Source organism: Balaenoptera acutorostrata, chromosome 7, assembly GCF_949987535.1.
Source record: "Balaenoptera acutorostrata chromosome 7, mBalAcu1.1, whole genome shotgun sequence".
Taxonomy (NCBI): domain Eukaryota; kingdom Metazoa; phylum Chordata; class Mammalia; order Artiodactyla; family Balaenopteridae; genus Balaenoptera; species Balaenoptera acutorostrata.
Genome location: NC_080070.1, coordinates 99,763,428 through 99,782,977, shown reverse-complemented (window position 1 = coordinate 99,782,977; position 19,550 = coordinate 99,763,428). Strand labels below are relative to the sequence as shown.

General features: G+C 47.2%; 1 protein-coding gene across 2 annotated transcripts in view; it reads left to right on the top strand.

The window, feature by feature from the left end:
* ATXN7L1 (ataxin 7 like 1) overlaps window positions 1-19,550 on the top strand; it is a 235,539-nt gene that overhangs the window by 193,564 nt on the left and 22,425 nt on the right. For both annotated transcript variants that reach the window (XM_028165249.2, XM_007177297.2), the window contains exons 5-7: window positions 5,936-6,216; window positions 9,389-9,471; window positions 10,341-10,597. In XM_028165249.2, coding sequence (XP_028021050.2) covers window positions 5,936-6,216; window positions 9,389-9,471; window positions 10,341-10,597 — 621 coding nt within the window. The remainder of the gene's footprint in view (window positions 1-5,935; window positions 6,217-9,388; window positions 9,472-10,340; window positions 10,598-19,550) is intronic.

Here is a 19,550-nt window from a genome sequence, read left to right as displayed (position 1 = left end):
TGGATCTAGGTTTGTCTGATTTCAAAGCCTGTATTCCTAACCATTACCCTAAATTATCTTGCAACACCTTCCACATTCTATGACTTTACCAGAAAAATGACAAGGCACAGACCCCCCACCTCAGCCCTACTTGTTCTCCCTGATTTGATCTTACTTGCCTCTGGCCACGTTTACAATGTGTCGGAGTCAGCTTGTTCATTTCTCCCTGCCTCCTAAGGGAAAGTCCCACATCATTCTTCCCAGCGACTAACCGCCTTTTCCCCCAATTGATGGATGAGATCTTGACCCATCACCCAAGTCACTGATGAATCTTCTTGACACACTTTAATCTTCTTGGCCAGCGATGGGCCCCTGCGAGCTCCTGTGGGTACGACTCTGGGCTGGCACGAGACCCTGCTAACCAATCTTTTTTTGCCTCAGCTGCCAGGGCCACTCACCCCCAGTAGCTGTGTGGTCTAACCACATTTTGCCAGCTTGCTGAGGGTGTGTTATGTGGGAGGGCATCCAAAACTGTGCAAAGGCCAGGAGAGATTATGCATGGTGCTTCCTCTCTGCCCACCAGGCCTGACACTCAGCTGCAGAATAATATTAATCTGGCAGATTTCCTTATTTCCCGTGCTCGGTGGTTGATTACCCTGTTTACTGTTTGCTTCAGGTGTTGACAAATCGGCTTTCTGAAAGTTTTCCCAAACTTTTTCCAGATTGAAAAAAATACTATGCATTCATTCGTCAGGATTTATATAGCACTTCCTGTGTCTATTGTACCAAAATAGGACTTTGTAGCTCTGTTATTTAGGCTGATTCTTAGGGATTGCCTGACTCCCAGACTTCAAGAATGTCCCAAGTATTCCTTCAATTTAAAGAATCTAAATTTGGCTTAATGGCCTGATAGCAGCCCCCAAAATGCATCCAAGAGAGCCAAATAGAATTCCTTCTCTGAGGGCCTTTTAAAATAAGGTCAATTCCTTTTGATTTGGGATGACTTACCTACTATCCCTCCTTGGAAGGCAAGAGGCTGGGTGAGATGACCCTTTCAAGGATCAGCCAGTGAGTCAGAGATCCTCAAAATTCTGCCAGACCAGAAACACAGGCTCATGGGCCTTAGTTGAAGGAATTAGTGGGAAGAAATCAGACAGCTGAGAACTCTCATCAGACACGTAACCCACAGCACAAATACCATATGTCTTCAGGCTCCTGCCTGTCAACTCCATCTTTCCCCTGTGCTGCTAAGTGGAACAGGGCTGGCAATGATTTCTGCAGGCCTAAAGATTTTCTGGACCATTCTTTTAAGGCTTATCTGTTGATGATGGAAGGATAAATCATGATCGCCAGGAAAGCATAGCTGGCGGGAGAGCAGCTGGTCCCACAACACGTTGGTGGCCCTAGAAACGGCACCGTAAGGTTCTCCACCTCTGCTCTTTCGCAGACATCACTGGGCAGGGAGGGGGATCTATCTGGTGCCAGGAGAACCATTTTTCTTAAAGCCAGAGGACTCTCCTTGGTCCAGAAAGGTAAATTCAGACAGGCCAAGCACCCAGGAAGAAGACGCCGGCAGCCGAAGCAGCATAAAGAAGCAAGGTAGATTCAGCAAGGAAGATGAGGGGGGGACTGTTCTCGGCTGTGGGATCCCTTCTGGGGACCCGGGACAGAGGCGCAGAGACAGCAAGGAGATAAGTGCTCCCAGTATATTAGACGCAGCAGCGGGACAAGCTGCAGCCCTGGGCTCCCTGAGAGGGTTCATCCCAAGCAAACAAAACAGGCATTATGAAAGCAGCAGGGAAAGAGTGGGGACACGTCTTGGACAATAGTGAGTTGATAAATGCCACTAATTGTGAGAACTCGGTGAGTGTGTCAGTGCATCCCTTAAGATTGAAAGGGAAGGAACTTGAGGGGCTTTTGTTAAACTTCGGGGGAACTAAGCAAAGAGGCTAATAAATTGCTTAGTTAGTCATCTGGGTGTTGCCAATTCTCCACCCCTCCCGGCTCCCAGCAGCACATGGAGGTGCTGGAGTTCCTGTGATTTGACACAAAGTGGGAGATGCTGTGACAGCAGGGGGTCAGAATCTTTTGGCTTCTTTCCAAATGGAAAAAAAGTGAGCCCGTTATTCAGAGTCTGCTGCCCGGGCTGGAACACTGTACTTATCGGCTGGGAGAGGTGATGGCAGAGGAGGGAGGGGAGTGGGAAAAGGGACAATGGGAGAAAGGAGAAGGCAGTCCTGAGATGATGGTGTCAGGGCAGCTGCCCTCCCTCACACATGCGGGGGTCTGTATGTAAGTGAAACAGGACCTGGGGCTCTCAGTAGTGTCTTACGTTAGCCAGGGCTGAAAAAAATCAAACCTCTGGGATTGGCTTTCCAAATCGTGTGGTACCTTCTTGCGATCATTTGCTCCTTGTTCATCTGTTTGGGATCTGGGGGCTGTTGCCAATAGTAGTGAAGAAAGGAGACTAAATTCTCAGCTGGACCAATGGCTGACATTTATGCTGGGGAATGAGGGTGGTGAGGTTAACTAGGAAGGTCTCTCTGTCTCTCTCTGTCTCTGTGTCTCTGTCTCTCTCTCTCATTTCCCCTGAGGATGTGTTTGACCCTTGCTACTATCACTAAGCTTCCTGCTTCACTGTCTTCTCTTAACACCCAGCAGAAGTACCTTCTCAGCTCAGGCCATAAGCAGGTCGCCTTAGAGGGGAAGCCCAAAGCCTTTGGGGGAAGGAAAGGATGCTAAAGAAAAAAGGATCAGAGACGGTCCGCAGTCTCTCCTACTGTCTGTCTATAGCCCTTCTCCACTAGCTAGTGGACACCCTTAGAATTCCCACCCCAGCAACTCAATCTTCCTTCCCCTCCCACTGCCAAGTGGTTGCTCACCTGGCTTCAGGGGTGTTTACTCCGTGGCTCCGCTCCTCACCTGGTCTTCGGAGCCCTTTGAAACACGCTTTCCTTAACACCCCCCATTCCAGTCCAAGAGGTCCACGCATCAGCCTTCCCTTCTTGTTTCTGATGGACTCCAGTTCCACATGCTGTCTCTGGGCACTGGGATTGAAGTCCAGCTGGAGTTATGGAAGCGTTGGCAGTAGAGGGTGTGAGTGGACCACGCTCAAGTAGTGGAGAAAATCCCAAATTAGGAGATCAGTCACACATATTCGCTGGCTTGGCTCAAGCTCAGTCACTAACACACGGTCAGGAAGAAGCATCACCAGTAAAGAGGCGAGTCACGTGGCACTGTTCCCGTGGCTGGACCTGCTGCACCTGTGCTCTCGTAGCTGCCTTAAGGGACTCGCTGCAGTTGGACCGTGACTTCAGGGGAGAAACGCAGACTGTACTGTGAGCATCTGAGGACCACTTGACTCGGTTTTTAAATTTATTTCAGTTGGTATAATTGCTCTGGATCATTCTATCCCAACATCATAGCTCTGTCTGCTAAGCTCATGAGTACTCAGCATGCAACTCAGACCGGCTCGTGGGACAAGAGCTGGATCTGGAGCGTGAAGGTCCTAATTTCCTTTCCTGAACTCACTTGGCTTCACAAGGAACTATATCAGAGGAGGCCACACACGCGCTAGGGAATCTTCTCACCTGGCTCCTAGTTCACGTGTTCACAACAACACTTGAAGTTTAACTTTTTTCTAAAGAAATAAAAGTCTGCAGGTCAAAACAAGGGTGACATAAATCAACAAGAGCTTTTTAAGCAGGCTCTTATGTATTTTTAAAGTCAGGATATTGAAGTATAATTTAAGTTACATGAGTTTGTAATTTGTGGGATTTTTTTTTTTTTTGGTTTGTACATTAAAAAATTTTTTTTAACTAAGGTAAAATACACGTAACAAAATTTCCCATGTTAACCATGTTTAAAGTACAGTTCAGGAGTATTAAGTACATTCACATTGTTGTGCAGCGGATCTCCAGGACTCTTCAGCTTGCAAAACTGCAGCTCGATACCCGCTCAACAGTATCGCTGAACTCGATACTCCCCTGCAACCACCATTCTCCTTTCTGTCTCTATGAACTTGACCACTCTAGGTGCCTCATACAAGTGGAATCATACAGTATTCACCTTTTTCTGACTTGCCTATTTCACTTAACATAATGTCCTCAGTGTTTATCCGTGTGTCAGAACTTCCTTCCTTTTTAAGGCTGAATAATATTCCAATGTATGTACATACCACATTTTGTTTATCCATTTATCCATCAGTGGACATTTACGTTGCTTCCACCTTTTGGCCACCGTAAATAATGCTGCTATGAACAAAGTGTACAAATATCTCTTTGCGACTCTGCTTTCTATAATTTGTGTCTTTTAAAATCGAGTGAAGGAATGAGCCTGGACGAATTCCATATCCCATGGCTTTGCATTTTTTACCATTTGGAAGAAATCAGGAATGCAGCACTGATTTCACCAGGTACTATCTTTGCAGCTTCTTAGTGTGCTGACTTTTCAAGGGCTTCTTGTGCTCTTCTTCAGCGATAGGGGAGTGCTTTGAGAACTGCCATTAACTAGAAAGTAGCAGCATGCAGCTATATCTCGGTGATTGAAACACTCATCAAAGGCTGAACTGTCAGTGACTCGGTGTCTAACTGAAAACCACTGTTCCAGTTTCCCCTCACGTGGGACTTGAAGTCCCACCCCACGCTTCCCCGGGCCAAGAAAGCACGTGGTCCTGGGCTGAAGTCTCAAGTCTCAAGCATTGTGCTCCACTACTGAGTGCCCTTCTCACTGGCAGAGGCCTATAAATAACATGCGGGATCCTGTTCCAAAGTCAGCAGAGGGGCAGGGGCTGAGGGGTTGCTGAAATAATTTCATGAACAAATTGATCAAAGAAATGATCTGTGAATGAATCTTAGGGAAGGGAGAGCCAGCCAGCCATGTGGGCAGATAAGACTCCTCACCTGCAAAACCAGCCCGTCTTTCATGTCCCCCATTGTCTGCAGGCATGTCTAAGGCCTCTTCTAGCCCATTTGGCATTCAGATAGCTAAGTCGGCTTCACGCTCAGCTCAGAAATGACTTGGGGAGCTGAAGTGTTCACATTCTGCCCCCCTGCAAGGAAGAAAGGGAATCTAGTTCAGGAACCAAAACAAAGCTTCTTCATCTCATCTCATCTTTTCAGACCCACAGACAGAGTTCTCCACCGCCCCCCAGACACAGGGTCATCCAGCATGAAATGCACAGAAATCAAATGCATATCCGTTACAGGAGAAATGGCAGGGAAGTGGGGCTAAGGTGACAGACTCCGAAGAGCAAACATACACCTTTGTGCTCTGTCTTCTTAAAATTCATCCTCTCACCTGCCAGCCTTGAGAATTGCCTATTTACATAAGTAGCTGCCTAAAATGGAATATTAGATCATGTTCCGTGGCGGCTTACTCCATTTGAGCCCATCCCCGGGATATGAGTGATCCAGAAGTCCTCTGACAGTGTATAGCGTGGCACGCTGGCCCGCAGCCATGCCTCCGTGTTGTGTGAGCTCCGAGCTAAACAGATGTCAGGCCCGATCGCCCGGGTGGGAGACCAGCCGAGCAGCGGGGGGAGGGGGCGTGATTCAGCACGCGGCTCCGTGGCACAACGGCCTTCGTGGACAGACAGCATCGCTTCCTGAGCTTTACAGCAGGCGCCTTGTTCTGCCCAAGGTGCTGTCTCGGAGACTGCCGACTAAAGGGACTGAGAAAGGGGGGAGCTGCAGGATCTACGGGGACAACCAGTCCAGGAGGTAATCAGTCAGTTCCGATGCCATCCCTGGCGCTGTGCCGGCCTCACACCCCCTGTTGGTCCTTTCCGAGGCGTGCATCTCCCTCCCAGCAACACTGGAGTCCTGCTGCTCTCGTATAGGAGGAGTATAAATAAGTGATAAGGAAGTGTCCTGATGATGATAAGCGGGGCTATCGTCTCAGCAGACCAGATGAATCAAAGAAGGCAATTGTGTGTGTTTGTTCATTTATTTTTCAGTGTTCCGGTTCCCGTAGTCAGTTTGGAGAAAATCCCTAACCTGGTGAAGGCAGACGGTGCCAATGTCAAGATGAACTCTGCAACCACTACTGCGGCCACCTGCTCCACCTCGTCCTCTGCCGTCTCCACCCCGCCTGTAATTAAGCCGGTCTTGATGTCCAAGTCAGTGCCACCTTCCCCAGAGAAGATCTTAAATGGCAAAGGAATTTCGTCTGCCACCATAGACAAGAAGCACCACAATGGCACCAAAAACAACAACAAGCCTTACAGGAGACTTTCAGGTACGTGTCTGTGTCCTTCGAGTCTGGCTCGTGAACCAGATTGCAGTTGAGTTGCGTCCAGAACGAGGGAGTGATGCTTTCTTATAACTGAGCGGGTCTGTTTCGTTTTAAGGGAGACACGGAGTTTGCCTGCAAACAGGAACCACCCCCCGCCTCCTCTAAAAATACAGGGGAGAACTGGTTCTCTTAATCCCGGGCCAGAGGCGGTATCTCGCTCAGCTCAGCACTTAGCAGGAGTTACCTTAGTGACCCCCAAGGCAGGAGGCTCTGCAACCCCTCAGCAGTCTGTGGATTCGGAGGGTCTCGTCCTCACACTGACAGGCCGAACTGCCCCTGGGTTCCGGAAAGCAGAGTCGGGCAGTCCACCGTGATATCGCCCAGTAGCTCAGGGCAGGCTTGGGACAGTCGCATTGGTGCTGTCTGCCCATCTCCGTCCTTTGGTCTCGTTGGTTTCCAGGTTGATTCTGTGGTCTGGGGCTGCAACTGCCTTCCCCACATAAGCAGATTGGAATTTCCATCCGGGAACGCTTGGACTGGCATAGCAGATGGGGCGTTGAAGGGTCTCTCTCCGATCTACTTGGTTGCCTGAGAACCTCAGGGTACCCAGAAAGGTGCACATGGCCAGTCCTTAAGACAATGGTTGCGCTTAGGGGCCCCCAAGTGGGTGTTACTTGCTTTGGGATTGTTGTAGAAGGAAATCTGGCAGTTTTACTTTCTCTAAAAGACCAAGAAAAGCTATAAACTTTATAACTTCTTCACACACTCTGGGCATTTATCAAATGTCGACCAGAAAAAAGAAAATACAGTTGACCCTTGAACAGCGCAGGGATTAGGGGTGCCGACCCTCCACGCAGTCAAAAATCCCTGTATAATTTCTGGTTGGCTCTCCGTATCTGCAGTTCCTCTGTATTTGCGGATTCAGCCAACCTCCAATCATGTAGAACTACAGTATGTACTATTGAAAAAGATCCGCATGTAAGTGGACCTGCACAGTTCAAACCCACGTTGTTCAAGGGTCCACCGTACAGGGTGAGCTGCACTGTGAGAGTGAAGCTGTGGCCTCTGGTATGAGCATAATTCCTAAGTGCTCCAAGAATTGTGGGTCATTTTCATTTTCTACTTTGTGTTTATCTGTGTTTCAGTTTCTCTATCTCACATCTGTCACTTTCAAAAAGTTTACTTCTTAAAAGTACCTCAGGCCCAAAGCATTCAAATGACACAGTTATTTTACCCTGAAGATCTCTCCATGTCCTTTCCACCCGCTGTCCAGAAAGAAAGGCAGAGCCTGGCGCTCTCTTGAGGGCGGGGGCCTCACTGTGTGGACGGAGCCCCCCGCTCCTGGCTGTCTCCCTGCAGGGAAAGTTCATCTTCACTCTGCAGAGGGGGCAATCCAGTAGGCCTGGCTGGGCGCAGTGAGGCCAGCTTCCTCCTCCTGGCAGAAGTATGACCATGGCTTCCAGCCGGCACCTTAATCTGAAGTTGTTCGGGCATTTTCTGTGTGTTTGTGGATTTTGTTGGTGGTTTTGTCTCATTGGGTCTTTTGCTTATTTCTCTCTCACTTTCATATTTGGCAGCCAGCTCCTACCCCCAGCCAAACAACCTGCTCAGTTCCCAGCCAGCACGAGTGCCGGTGTGGATCTGGGCACGGGTCTGACTCCGCCAGGCCCAAGGGAAACGACTCACACCAGGCGGCCTGGAGCCTGGCACCCAGACCCTCCTCGGTGGGCAGAGAGGGCTCGTAGGAAGCGAACATCTCCAGGCCTAGCAGTTTTCTTTTCTTAAAAATGAAGCTTAAAAAAAGAAGACAAAAGCAAAAGAAAGAGGCAGGATGCATTTTGATAGTCAACCAGGAAATCTGTCTTGGATATGAGAGCGGTTTTATCGCAAGCATCACCACCAGCACTGTCGCAACCTCCCCACAGCTCCCAAACCTTCTTTTAAAAATAGAATGCCTTCATTTATTATGGTCAGAGCTTACTCCACCAAGTTCAGACAGTTTTTTCAGGCAAGGTAACCTCTTTTTAGCTTGCAACCATTGGAGGCCCTTAAGGAGACATTCCACCAAGTATATATACACCCCCCGCGCGCCCATCCACCCACCCGCCGATGCTGCTGCCCGTCTCCCTGGATGCCCAGAAGAGCTATGTCATTCCTGCCCTGCAGGACTCAGGTGTTTGTTGGGTGCCTTCCAGAAATGGCACAGGTCCTCAGGAGGTGGAACTTTAAAGCCTGAAGGGTCCTTAAGAGATTGCCGCACATCCCCTCGTTTTCCAGGGGAGGAGAGCATTTCTGTAATCCAGAAGGGGTGAAGGATCCAAAATGAGCATAAAAAGAGCAGATTCCTTAGAAGTAACCCCAACATGAGCTGTCAGGAGTCCAGCGGGAAGGCAGGAGCTGGGGAAAGCCCGCCTCCCTCAGCAGGTCCGCGAGGGACCCAGCTTGTTCCCATCTGGAGCATCAGGCCTCAGTCCAGGGGCAGAGCGACTGTGACACTAACGGGCCCTGCCCTCTCTGCACCTTCAGGTTCAGCCTCAGTGTAAAGCCCACACTTGCCCCTGCCCCTGCCTATATGTTCCTGAATCCGGGAAATGCTTTTTCTGGCCGGCAAGGCTGCGTGGAAAGCCTCGTGCTGAGGACTTTGCAAAGCATGAGAGAGGCAGGTCACACTGACATGTCAAGGAATAATCTCCCACTTAAATAGCTAAAACTATTAGGGAGGCAGGGCAGGAAGGGGTGGGTGATGTATTCTTGGAGCTACCCCGGGGGAAGAAGTGGCCCTTGGGCCTCAGGTGGTTCTCCCTGGTCTGCAGCCACCTCTGCCCAAAGGTACCGGGGGAATTGTTTGGAGTGAAAGTGTGAGAGCAACTGGCTCCTTTCCCTCCGCTGCCCACCTCCCCCCCTCCAGCCCGATTCCCTTGTTCATTCCGATCCCTACCGCCTCCCGCTGGACTTGGGAATTCTTGGGTTCAGAGGGGAGCGCCATCTTCCCCCAGCGGTTCTGGAAGCATTTTAGCAGCCGGTTGGAAAAAAAAAAAAAAACCAAAAAAAACAGATTGCCTGACAATGTCTCACTTGTTGGTGCAAATGTGCATTTTTTAAAAAATGTGGTCTTAATGCCAAATCCTATTTAGTCTCCTTTTTTCTTATATTTTTTGTTTGTTTCTTAAACCAGAGAGAGAATTTGACCCAAATAAACACTGTGGAGTATTGGATCCCGAGACAAAGAAACCTTGCACAAGATCCCTCACCTGCAAGGTATTTCTCTTTCCATAAAAAATACTTCCTGCTCTCGCTGGGGCCTTTGTCGAAATGTTTGCATGCCACTCTCTGCACACGGCAGGGTGTGGAGCCTCGACATGACCCCCAGCTGTTCTTTGTAAGGGAAATGCTTTCTTCTCTTCCATGGTAGCAGAGCGCCTGCCTCAAGCTGGCTGGCTTTTTAAGAAGGGAAAAAAAAAAAAAAAAAAAAAAATAGGCTTCCCCTGTTACTTGTGAGGCCAGACAGTAAATTGTATTTATAGGCACTCACAGGCGGTTCTAAACCCTGCTACGTTTTAATGTATGCAGGAGCAGCGCGGCGGCGGTGGCAGCGCCCTGAAAGGCAGCCCCGGAGGGGAGGACGAGCCGCCGTGCCCCTGATCCAGCCGCAGCGGGGTGGCCGGGGGACAGCTGACCCAAGGCGGCCGCCAGTGGGTGGCCCCCAGCCCCGTATTTCATACTGAACTGCCAGTGCCTCTTGGGATGGAGGCTGTGGCCCTCTCTGCTTGGTGGCTCTGTGTGTCTGGGCCAAAGCAAGCCTCCCACCTGCACCTGGATTAACTCCAGCACGCCCTCACCGTTGCCTTTCATCAGAGAGGTTCTCATGGGTTCTGCGCTGAAGCTCGTCATCTTATGCCATTTTTTGGAGGAAGCTTTGGCTTCTTAACGCCAGGAGCGTAGGGCACGGTTGCGTTTTGTGTGGTCTCTGCCTCTTCCCAGCCACAGAACAGGAGCTGTTGCCTTGAAGTTGACTTTTCAAGCACCTCTAAATTCCCATGAATTGCTGTTTCTGAAGTGGAGGGCCCGGGGAAGCAGGTTTATGTGCTGATCAAAGAGGCTGTGCTTTCCGTCTCTCTTCTCCTTAGACTCATTCGCTAAGCCATCGGAGGGCAGTCCCAGGCCGGAAAAAGCAATTTGACCTCCTTCTGGCGGAACACAAAGCCAAGTCCCGGGAAAAAGAAGTTAAAGATAAAGAGCATCTCCTGACTTCGACAAGGGAAGTACTTCCAAACCCATCCGGGCCAGCGCAGGACTCGCTGCCGGGATCTTCAGGGAGCTTGGGCCCAGAACCTAAAGTCGCGTCCCCTGCGAAGTCCAGGCCACCTAACTCCGTGCTTCCTAGGTAAGTCCCACCTGTGCGATAGAAGCCTTGAGTCCGTGGTCAAGTGACCCTGCCCGGCTGGGTCGTGTGTGGTCGGATCACGTGTGAAATGGGAGTCGTTATCGTCCTACCTGGTGAGGTGGTGGTGAAGTTGAAAGGAGAGGATGGGTGTGAGGGGCTCAGCCCAGTGCCCGCCACGTAGCGTTCAGTGGATTCTACTGCTGTCACCATTGTCGTCCTCACTGTGGTCAACATTGCCATGGTCGTCATCCTCCATAGCAGACCTCTATCCGGCAGGATGTGTTTTCACAGAGCAAGAGTCAGCTAGAAATAAATAGCTGAAAGGATGACACTCAAGCACCAGGCAACTTTCTGGTCACCTGAGTTTTTAGATTAGTTGAAGATTCCTGGAGCAGAGAGTGGGGGAAGCCTGGGGGGACGGGTAGTCAGCACAGCTTAGGAGCCCACTTGCCATGATATTTTGTGAATTCTTTCCACAACTCTCCGATGGTCAGGGTAAAGGGAAAATTGCCGTGACAGGGCTGTCTGTCCTTACATTTCCCTCCATACCAGGAAAGCTGAGCCAACCTCTTTGGGGTTTTATTTGGTCGTCCTGGACCGAAAGGAAAGAATAGAAAACAAAACCCACCTGGGGGAATTCCCTGGCAGTCCAGTGGTTAGGATTCCAAGCTTCCACTGCAGGGGGCACGGGTTCGATCCCTGCTCGGGGAGCTAAGATCCCGCATGCCACGCAGCGTGGCCAAAAAAAAGAGGGAGGGAGAAAAAAAATTCCACTTGGATTGAAAATCCATGAATGTGTGTTTTGACAGGCAGTGGAGTGCCATAATGAGCCACAGACCGATTTCCAGGTGATAGGACAGGGAACCCTCATTCAAAAATATTTATTGAGTGCTTGCTCCGTAAGCAAGGTGCTGTGTTAGGTACTCTCAGGCAGGGGCACGGAGATGAATGAAACTAGATCCTGCTTTTCAAGAATTTGGAGTTTAGGAGATGAGACTCAAATATCCATAGCATCATAAAAAGGAAACATTAATAACACCATATAAGTGCAGATATTAGTATCCTCTGATGATTTTTGTTTTTTTTGGCTGCGTTGGGCCTTCTGTGCTGCACACGGGCTTTGTCTAGTTGCAACGAGCGGGGGCTACTCTTTGTTGCGGTGCGCGGGCGTCTCATTGAGGTGGCTTCTCTTGTTGCGGAGCACGGGCTCTAGGTGCACGGACTTCAGTAGTTGTGGCACGCAGGCTCAGTAGCTGTGTCTCGCGGGCTCTAGAGCACAGGCTCAGTAGGTGTGGCGCACGGGCTTAGTTGCTCCGCGGCATGTAAGATCTTCCTGGACCAGGGCTCGAACCCGTGTCCCCTGCATTGGCAGGCGGATTCTTAACAACTGCGCCACCACGCAACTCCCCTCTGATGATTTTTAATGCATACACTGTGAGTCTCAAAGAGTAATTGTCCGGTCAGCAAGTAGGCATTAAGAGAATATAGTTACAAAAGAAGGGGAAGGAATTTATTTTTAAAGCAAAAGCAAGTATTTGATGACAGTTGTTACTGACCTACCAGGATCTCTCATGCCTTACACTTTGGTGCAAGCCTGACCAGTTTGGCAGCTGGAGCCCCTCTCTTGGAATCACCAAGCTCAGCCTCAGGCATCTGGGGGGATGGAGTCAGACGGAGTCAGATGGACTCGCCACCCACACATCTCCATCATCATAACCATTGTCGGGTCTTGTCGTCATCCATTTACTTGCCACTGCCCTTGCCACCCCTCACTTTCCAAGATCGTTTTATAATTTCTCACTGTAATGCCAGATGTTGGTGAAGGATATTACCCTTGGGGACACAGTTCTGCTCCAAACTTCTAGAAGGGGCTTCAATTCTATATACAGTAGCTTTCAAACTTCTTGGTGGCGATGGAACTTTTTTGTTCCCACAGAACCTTACATGGTACCCGATATAAAAGCAGACCTGCCTCCACCTGAAGCCCGCTCAGCCCTGCTCTCATCGCACGTGTACCCAGAACCCACTGTCCCCCAGCCCATCCAAGGGGTCACCTCAGCTTCCCCAAGGACTCCAGGGAACCCCAGTTTGAAAGCTCTCTTTTATTATACATTTCTCCATCGATTTTGACTGATGCAGGCACTTCGCACCCAAGCAGTGGTACCTGGCTTAACAGAGAGGCTGGGGGCAGCCGTTAAAAAATGAAACAGGCAACAGTGGAGCCTTCAGAGCTGCTTCTCTCTCTTCCTTTTTTGGTTTAATTTTCAGGGGAATGTTTGTCAATAGAGAAATGCCAGGTGTTTATGTTCTTTTAGGGAAATAGAAGAAAGAGAGAGGGTGAGGTTAATCAGCAGAAAAGAACGTCTCTGAAAGAAAAGGGGAGGCCAAGGAGCACATTGCAAATGTTGGTAAGAGAATAATTTTTGAGGACGCTTTTCAAGGCACCAGAAAGCTCAGGGGTGAACTCTGTTCCACGGGTAGTGGGAAATCACGTCCTTTTTCAGTTGCTTTAGGTTCAGACGAGACCCCATGCCATCAGAGATCGAAAAAGCATGATCAGAAGTAAACATACCCACATAAGACTTAAAGCAGTTATTTCCCTCATATTAATGACGTAAATATAATAGATGTTTCAATCACACTCATTATAGATATAATTGGCCAAACAAAAAATTATCACACATGAATGGAATTATGGTTATCCCTTCCCAATCGTGAATTTCTCTTGTAGGAAATGCTAACGGCGTGTGAATTTATATCTTAAATATCATTTTGGTAACCTTGAAAATATTCCAGTTCTCATATTTTTGAGTTGCAACCCATCCTTGTCAGGGGTTCCTAAAAGAGGGACTTGGGTCTAGGATTGGAAAAGTGAAAGTTAGCTAGCAAGGGTTGGAACAGGATTGGAAGTGCAGGGCTCAACTCCTTGTCTGCTAACTAGATGAACGTGGCCATGTCTCTCAGCCTCTCTGGCCTCAAATTGCTCAACTGTCAAATGGAGCTAAGGAGAATTAAGTGAGATAAAGTACCAAGCTCATCACAAGCACTCAGTTCATGGTAGCTGGTAGTAGGGGGCAGTGGTAGTCAATGGGAAAGCAATGGGAACCAGTGAAGGCCTCAGTGCTACCTGATTTCCATTCACCTGTCCTCCTGGCCTCTGTCCTTCAACCTGGGGGCCCTTGGATAACATACCAGTATGCTCTGTTTCTTTGCCCCCAGCTCTAAGGAAACACATTATTCGCCCCACAGAGCCCAAGGGCTATGAATGACCAGGCCAACCAAAGCCATCAGGACTCTGTTGGCAAGGCGCGGGGGTTCAGGGAAGGGGGACAGCAGAGGGAGGAAGGGTCAGCTGTGGAGGTCAGCGCTGCCAAGATCTGGGCACATTTCCCTCTGTCTCATAGACGCTCACACATCTCCCCTTAAAGTATAAAATGGCAAATGCCAGTGAATCTAAGACTGACAAGGGCAGCAGGGAAAGAGGCAGAAGGTCCTAGATACCTGAAAAAGGGCAGAGGTGAGCCTGGAGTGAAAGCTACTTCATTACATAGTGTAAATCGCCAAAGTGGAAGCCATTTCTCTCCTTGACTTACGTTTGTCCCTGGGCTTTTCCTACTCTGTTCTCAACAGGGGGGCCTTTGAAGTCAAGCAGGCAGAGCCAAGTCTCATTTCCACTTTTTATTAGCTTGGCAACCAATGTCCTCATCTGAGAAATGTAGGTCATAGTTAGACGCACCTAAGGCAGTGGGTAGCTCCAGTGAGAAAAGGTATGTGACATGCCTACATACAGTAAGGACTCCGTTAAGGTCAGTTGTTTTGCTCGTGCTTCCTCAAAGTGGTGGGGGTTAGGGGACGTTAAGTTTCTCTGGGTGCAACTGGACAGGGGCCATGCACTGTCTTTAGACCAGACTGGTAAGTGGAGGGGTGAGGGGTAATGTAGTGCTGAGGAAGAAAGGTTGGACGGCAGCTTAACACTTGCGAGACTTTTTCCACACTTTCTGGCAGTGGCCAGTTGCCCAATTCCCCATCATCCTCTCCAAGCCTTGGCTTTTTTGAGACACAAGCTGGTCCCAGCGCACTCCACCCCTCCAGGTTCCACCCTGGAAGGCAGTGATCAGAGCTGGGAGGAGGTCTTGAAAGCATCCCCCATTCCGTCATCGCCAGGAGGGTGCCCACATCCTGAGTGACACACGTCTAAAAACGAGGAGATCCCCAGCTCCTTCTTCCCGTTGTGCACATGCACACATGTGCCCAGCGTCCTTCCTTCATGTTTCTGTCTTGGCTCTCAGAGCTGATTCTGCTCTGCAGCTTGCAGTTTTCATGCTCAGCTTTGCTCTCCACGATTCTCCTCCCCTCGTCTCCTCTCTTTTGTCTGGCAACTGGAACTTACTATTGAGTGTTTCAACTGTTTTAAAATTTTTTTTTCTTAATGAAACTTCTTTTTTTTAAATCAACATAGTATAGACACATAGTTCAAAAACTAAATAGTACTAAAAGGGTTAGAGTGAAAATCAGTAGTTCCTACCATCCTGGAACTCTGTTGACCCTCTCTGTGTTAGAGCACCTGTTTCCTGGATCCCTTTGCCACCTTCTCTCTTGGTTTGCTCCTTTATTTGATGGAGTATCTTCTCCATTAGCTTCCTGTGAAAAGGGACATGGGAGGTCAATTTTTAGAATCCTTTTACACCTGAAAATGTTTTTATTTTACCCTCACACTTAATTGATCATCTCTCTGAGTATATAACTGGATTGAGAATTATTTCCCTACAGAATATTGAAGACAATTTTTCCATTCGCTTCTGGCATCGAAGGTTTTTATTGAGAAGTTTAATAACATTCTGATTCCATTTTTAATTGCTGAAGCATGGGGCTCTGAAATTTCCCAGGGATCCCCCTTGATGTAGGTCTTTTTTCATTCATTGTACTAGGTACTCAGTAGATCGTTTCAACCTGGAAACACCTGTTTCTGGGATATTTTCCCATGTTACATGCTAAATAGTTTTCTCCCCACTATTGTCTTTATTCTCTTTCTTAACCTCCTGTTAGTTGGATGTTGGATCATTTGCTCTGACCTTTTCATCCTCTTACCTCTTTTCTCCTGTTGTCTCTAAATCTCTTGTTCCACTTTCTAAAAGATTTTTTTACTTTACTCTTCAAAACTGTATATTAAATAGTTTATGATTTACTTGTTAAATTTTAGGATCTGGTTCTTTTTATCTGATTGCACGGCATGCAGGATCTTAGTTCCCCAACCAGGGATCAAACCCACACCCCCTGCAGTGGAAGGGCAGAGTCTTAACCACTGGATCTCCAGGGAAGTCCCTCCTCTTTTCTTCCTTTATCTTCATTTCCCCCAAGTTTGTTTCATATATATGTTCATGTGTTTGATGTTTGGTTGGTCAGCTTATGTTGGAGATGTTCCAGGAATGTTTGGTTATCTCTAACCATTCATATTTAAAAGAGAGGCTCTAACAGGCTCATTGGAGGTCTATGTGGGACTATCAACCAAAAGGTCATCATGTCACCAGTCAGCCTTTTGTTGGAATATTCCCAAAGGCAAGCTGTGGAAGCCTTTTCTCCGGGGCCATTCAGTTTCCTGAGGGAAGAATCCTGCCTGCTGATGTACCTGGCAATAGGCATTCTGGCAGTGCCAAGTAAGGATCTGACCAGGGGAAGCCCACAGTCCTCCTGTTTTTAGCCCTGTGCCCCCTCCTGGTCTCTGCTGAGCCTGGGGGCCCCACGTCTAGAGTATCTCTGGTTCAGTTTCTCTTTTTGAGGGTTGATTGGAGGGCGAGGGGGCTGGCAGGGGCAATGGTAAGTCATGTGACCGTGTGAGGTAGTAGTGGTGACTTGTGGGTCCAACGACAGAATATTGAGCCTTTCAGCTCTCTCGCTATGTTTAGTCCTCACCTCACCCATGACTTTTGCAGCTCTAGCTGCTCCAGGTGCCCTGCTTCTCAAGGTTCTGTGGTAGGTCAGCTCCTTTCCCATCAGTTAACACTCTCCAGCCACAGTCTGTCTTCTAAAAATAGGTTAAAATCTCTTGTTCACACTTGTTGGGACACTTCAGATGCAAGTAGCAGAAAATCTTGCTTACTAACCACTTCAATAATTAGGAAATTTCTTACCACTGGTGACAAGAAGTCCAGAGGTGAAAGGGCACCAGTCCCCAAAGATCAGGGGTTGGCTCTCCTTCTTTTTTTTTTTTTTTTGTAACCTAGTCTTTTTTTTTTTCTTTATTGGAGTATAATTGCTTTACAATGGTGTGTTCGTTTCTGCTTTATAACAAAGTGAATCAGTTAAACATATACATATGTCCCCATATCTCTTCCCTCTTGCATCTCCCTCTCTCCCACCTTCCCTATCCCACCCCTCTAGGTGGTCACAAAGCACCGAGCTGATCTCCCTGTGCTATGCGGCTGCTTCCCACTAGCTATCGGTTTTACATTTGGTAGTGTATATATGTCCATGCCACTCTCTCACTTCATCCCAGCTTACCCTTCCCCCTCCCCGTGTCCTCAAGTCCATTCTCTAGTAGGTCTGCGTCTTTATTCCCGTCTTGCCCTAGGTTGTTCATGACCATTTTTTTTTTCCCTTAGATTCCATATATATGTGTTAGCATACGGTATTTGTTTTTCTCTTTCTGACTTACTTCACTCTGTATGACAGACTCCAGGTCCATCCACCTCACAACAAATAACTCAATTTCGTTTCTTTTTATGGCTGAGTAATATTCCATTGTATATATGTGCCACATCTTCTTTATCCATTCATCTGTCGATGGACACTTAGGTTGCTTCCATGCCCTGGCTATTGTAAATAGAGCTGCAATGAACATTGTGGTACATGACTCTTTTTGAATTATGGTTTTCTCAGGGTATATGCCCAGTAGTGGGATTGCTGGGTCGTATGGTAGTTCTATTTTAAGTTTTTTAAGGAACCTCCATACTGTTCTCCATAGTGGCTGTATCAATTTACATTCCCACCAACAGTGCAAGAGGGTTCCCTTTTCTCCACACCCTCTCCAGCATTTATTGTTTGTAGATTTTTTGGTGATGGCCATTCTGACTGGTGTGAGATGATATCTCATTGTAGTTTTGATTTGCATTTCTCTAATGATTAATGATGTTGAGCATTCTTTCATGTGTTTGTTGGCAATCTGTATGTCTTCTTTGGAGAAATGTCTGCTTAGGTCTTCTGCCCACTTTTGGATTGGGTTGTTTGTTTTTTTGATATTGAGCTGCATGAGCTGCTTGTAAATTTTGGAGATTAATCCTTTGTCAGTTGCTTCATTTGCAAATATTTTCTCCCATTCTGAGGGTTGTCTTTTCATCTTGTTTATGGTTTCCTTTGCTGTGCAAAAGCTTTTAAGTTTCATTAGGCCCCATTTGTTTATTTTTGTTTTTATTTCCATTTCTCTAGGAGGTGGGTCAGAAAAGATCTTCCTGTGATTTATGTCATGGAGTGTTTGGCCTATGTTTTCCTCTAAGAGTTTAATAGTGTCTGGCTTACATTTAGGTCTTTAGTCCATTTTGAGTTTATTTTTGTGTATGGTGTTAGGGAGTGTTCTAATTTCATTCTTTTACATGTAGCTGTCCAGTTTTCCCAGCACCACTTATTGAAGAGACTGTCTTTTCTCCAGTGTATATTCTTGCCTCCTTTATCAAAAATAAGGTGACGATATGTGCGTGGGTTTATCTCTGGGCTTTCTATCCTGTTCCATGGATCTATATTTCTGTTTTTGTGCCAGTACCATACTGTCTTGATTACTGTAGCTTTGTAGTATAGTCTGAAGTCAGGGAGCCTGCTTCCTCCAGCTCTGTTTTTCTTTCTCAAGATTGCTTTGGCTATTCGGGGTCTTTTGTGTTTCCATACAAATTGTGAGATTTTTTGTTCTAGTTCTGTGAAAAATGCCAGTGGTAGCTTGATAGGAATTGCATTGAATCTGTAAATTGTTTTGGGTAGTATAGTCATTTTCACAATGTTGATACTTCCAATCCAAGAACATGGTCTATCTCTCCATCTATTTGTATCATCTTTAATTTCTTTCATCAGTGTCTTATAATTTTCTGCATACAGGTCTTTTGTCTCCTTAGGTAGGTTTATTCCTAGATATTTTATTCTTTTTGTTGCAGTGGTAAATGGGAGTGTTTTCTTAATTTCACGTTCAGATTTTTCATCATTAATGTATAGGAGTGCAAAGATTTCTGTGCATTAATTTTGTATCCTGCTACTTTACCAAATTCATTGATTAGCTCTAGTAGTTTTCTGGTAGCATCTTTAGGATTCTCTGTGTATAGTATCATGTCATCTGCAAACAGTGACAGCTTTACTTCTTCTTTTCTGATTTGGATTCCTTTTATTTCTTTTTCTTCTCTGATTGCTGTGGCTAAAGCTTCCAAAACTATGTTGAATAATAGTAGTGAGAGTGGGCAACCTTGTCTTGTTCCTGATCTTAGTGGAAATGGTTTCAGTTTTTCACCATTGAGGATGATGTTGGCAGTGAGTTTGTCATATATGGCCTTTATTATGTTGAGGTAAGTTCCCTCTATGCCTACATTCTGGAGGGTTTTTATCATAAATGGGTGTTGAATTTTGTCGAAAGCTTTCTCTGCATCTATTGAGATGATCATATGGTTTTTCTCCTTCAATTTGTTAATATGGTGTATCACATTGATTGATTTGTGTATATTGAAGAATCCTTGCATTCCTGGGATAAACCCCACCTGATCATGGTGTATGATCCTTTTAATGTGCTGTTGGATTCTGTTTGCCAGTATTTTGTTGAGGATTTTTGCATCTATGTTCATCAGTGATATTGGCCTGTAGTTTTCTTTCTTTGTGACATCTTTGTCTGGTTTTGGTATCAGGGTGATGGTGGCCTCATAGAATGAGTTTGGGAGTGTTCCTCTGTCTGCTATATTTTGGAAGAGTTTGAGAAAGATAGGTGTTA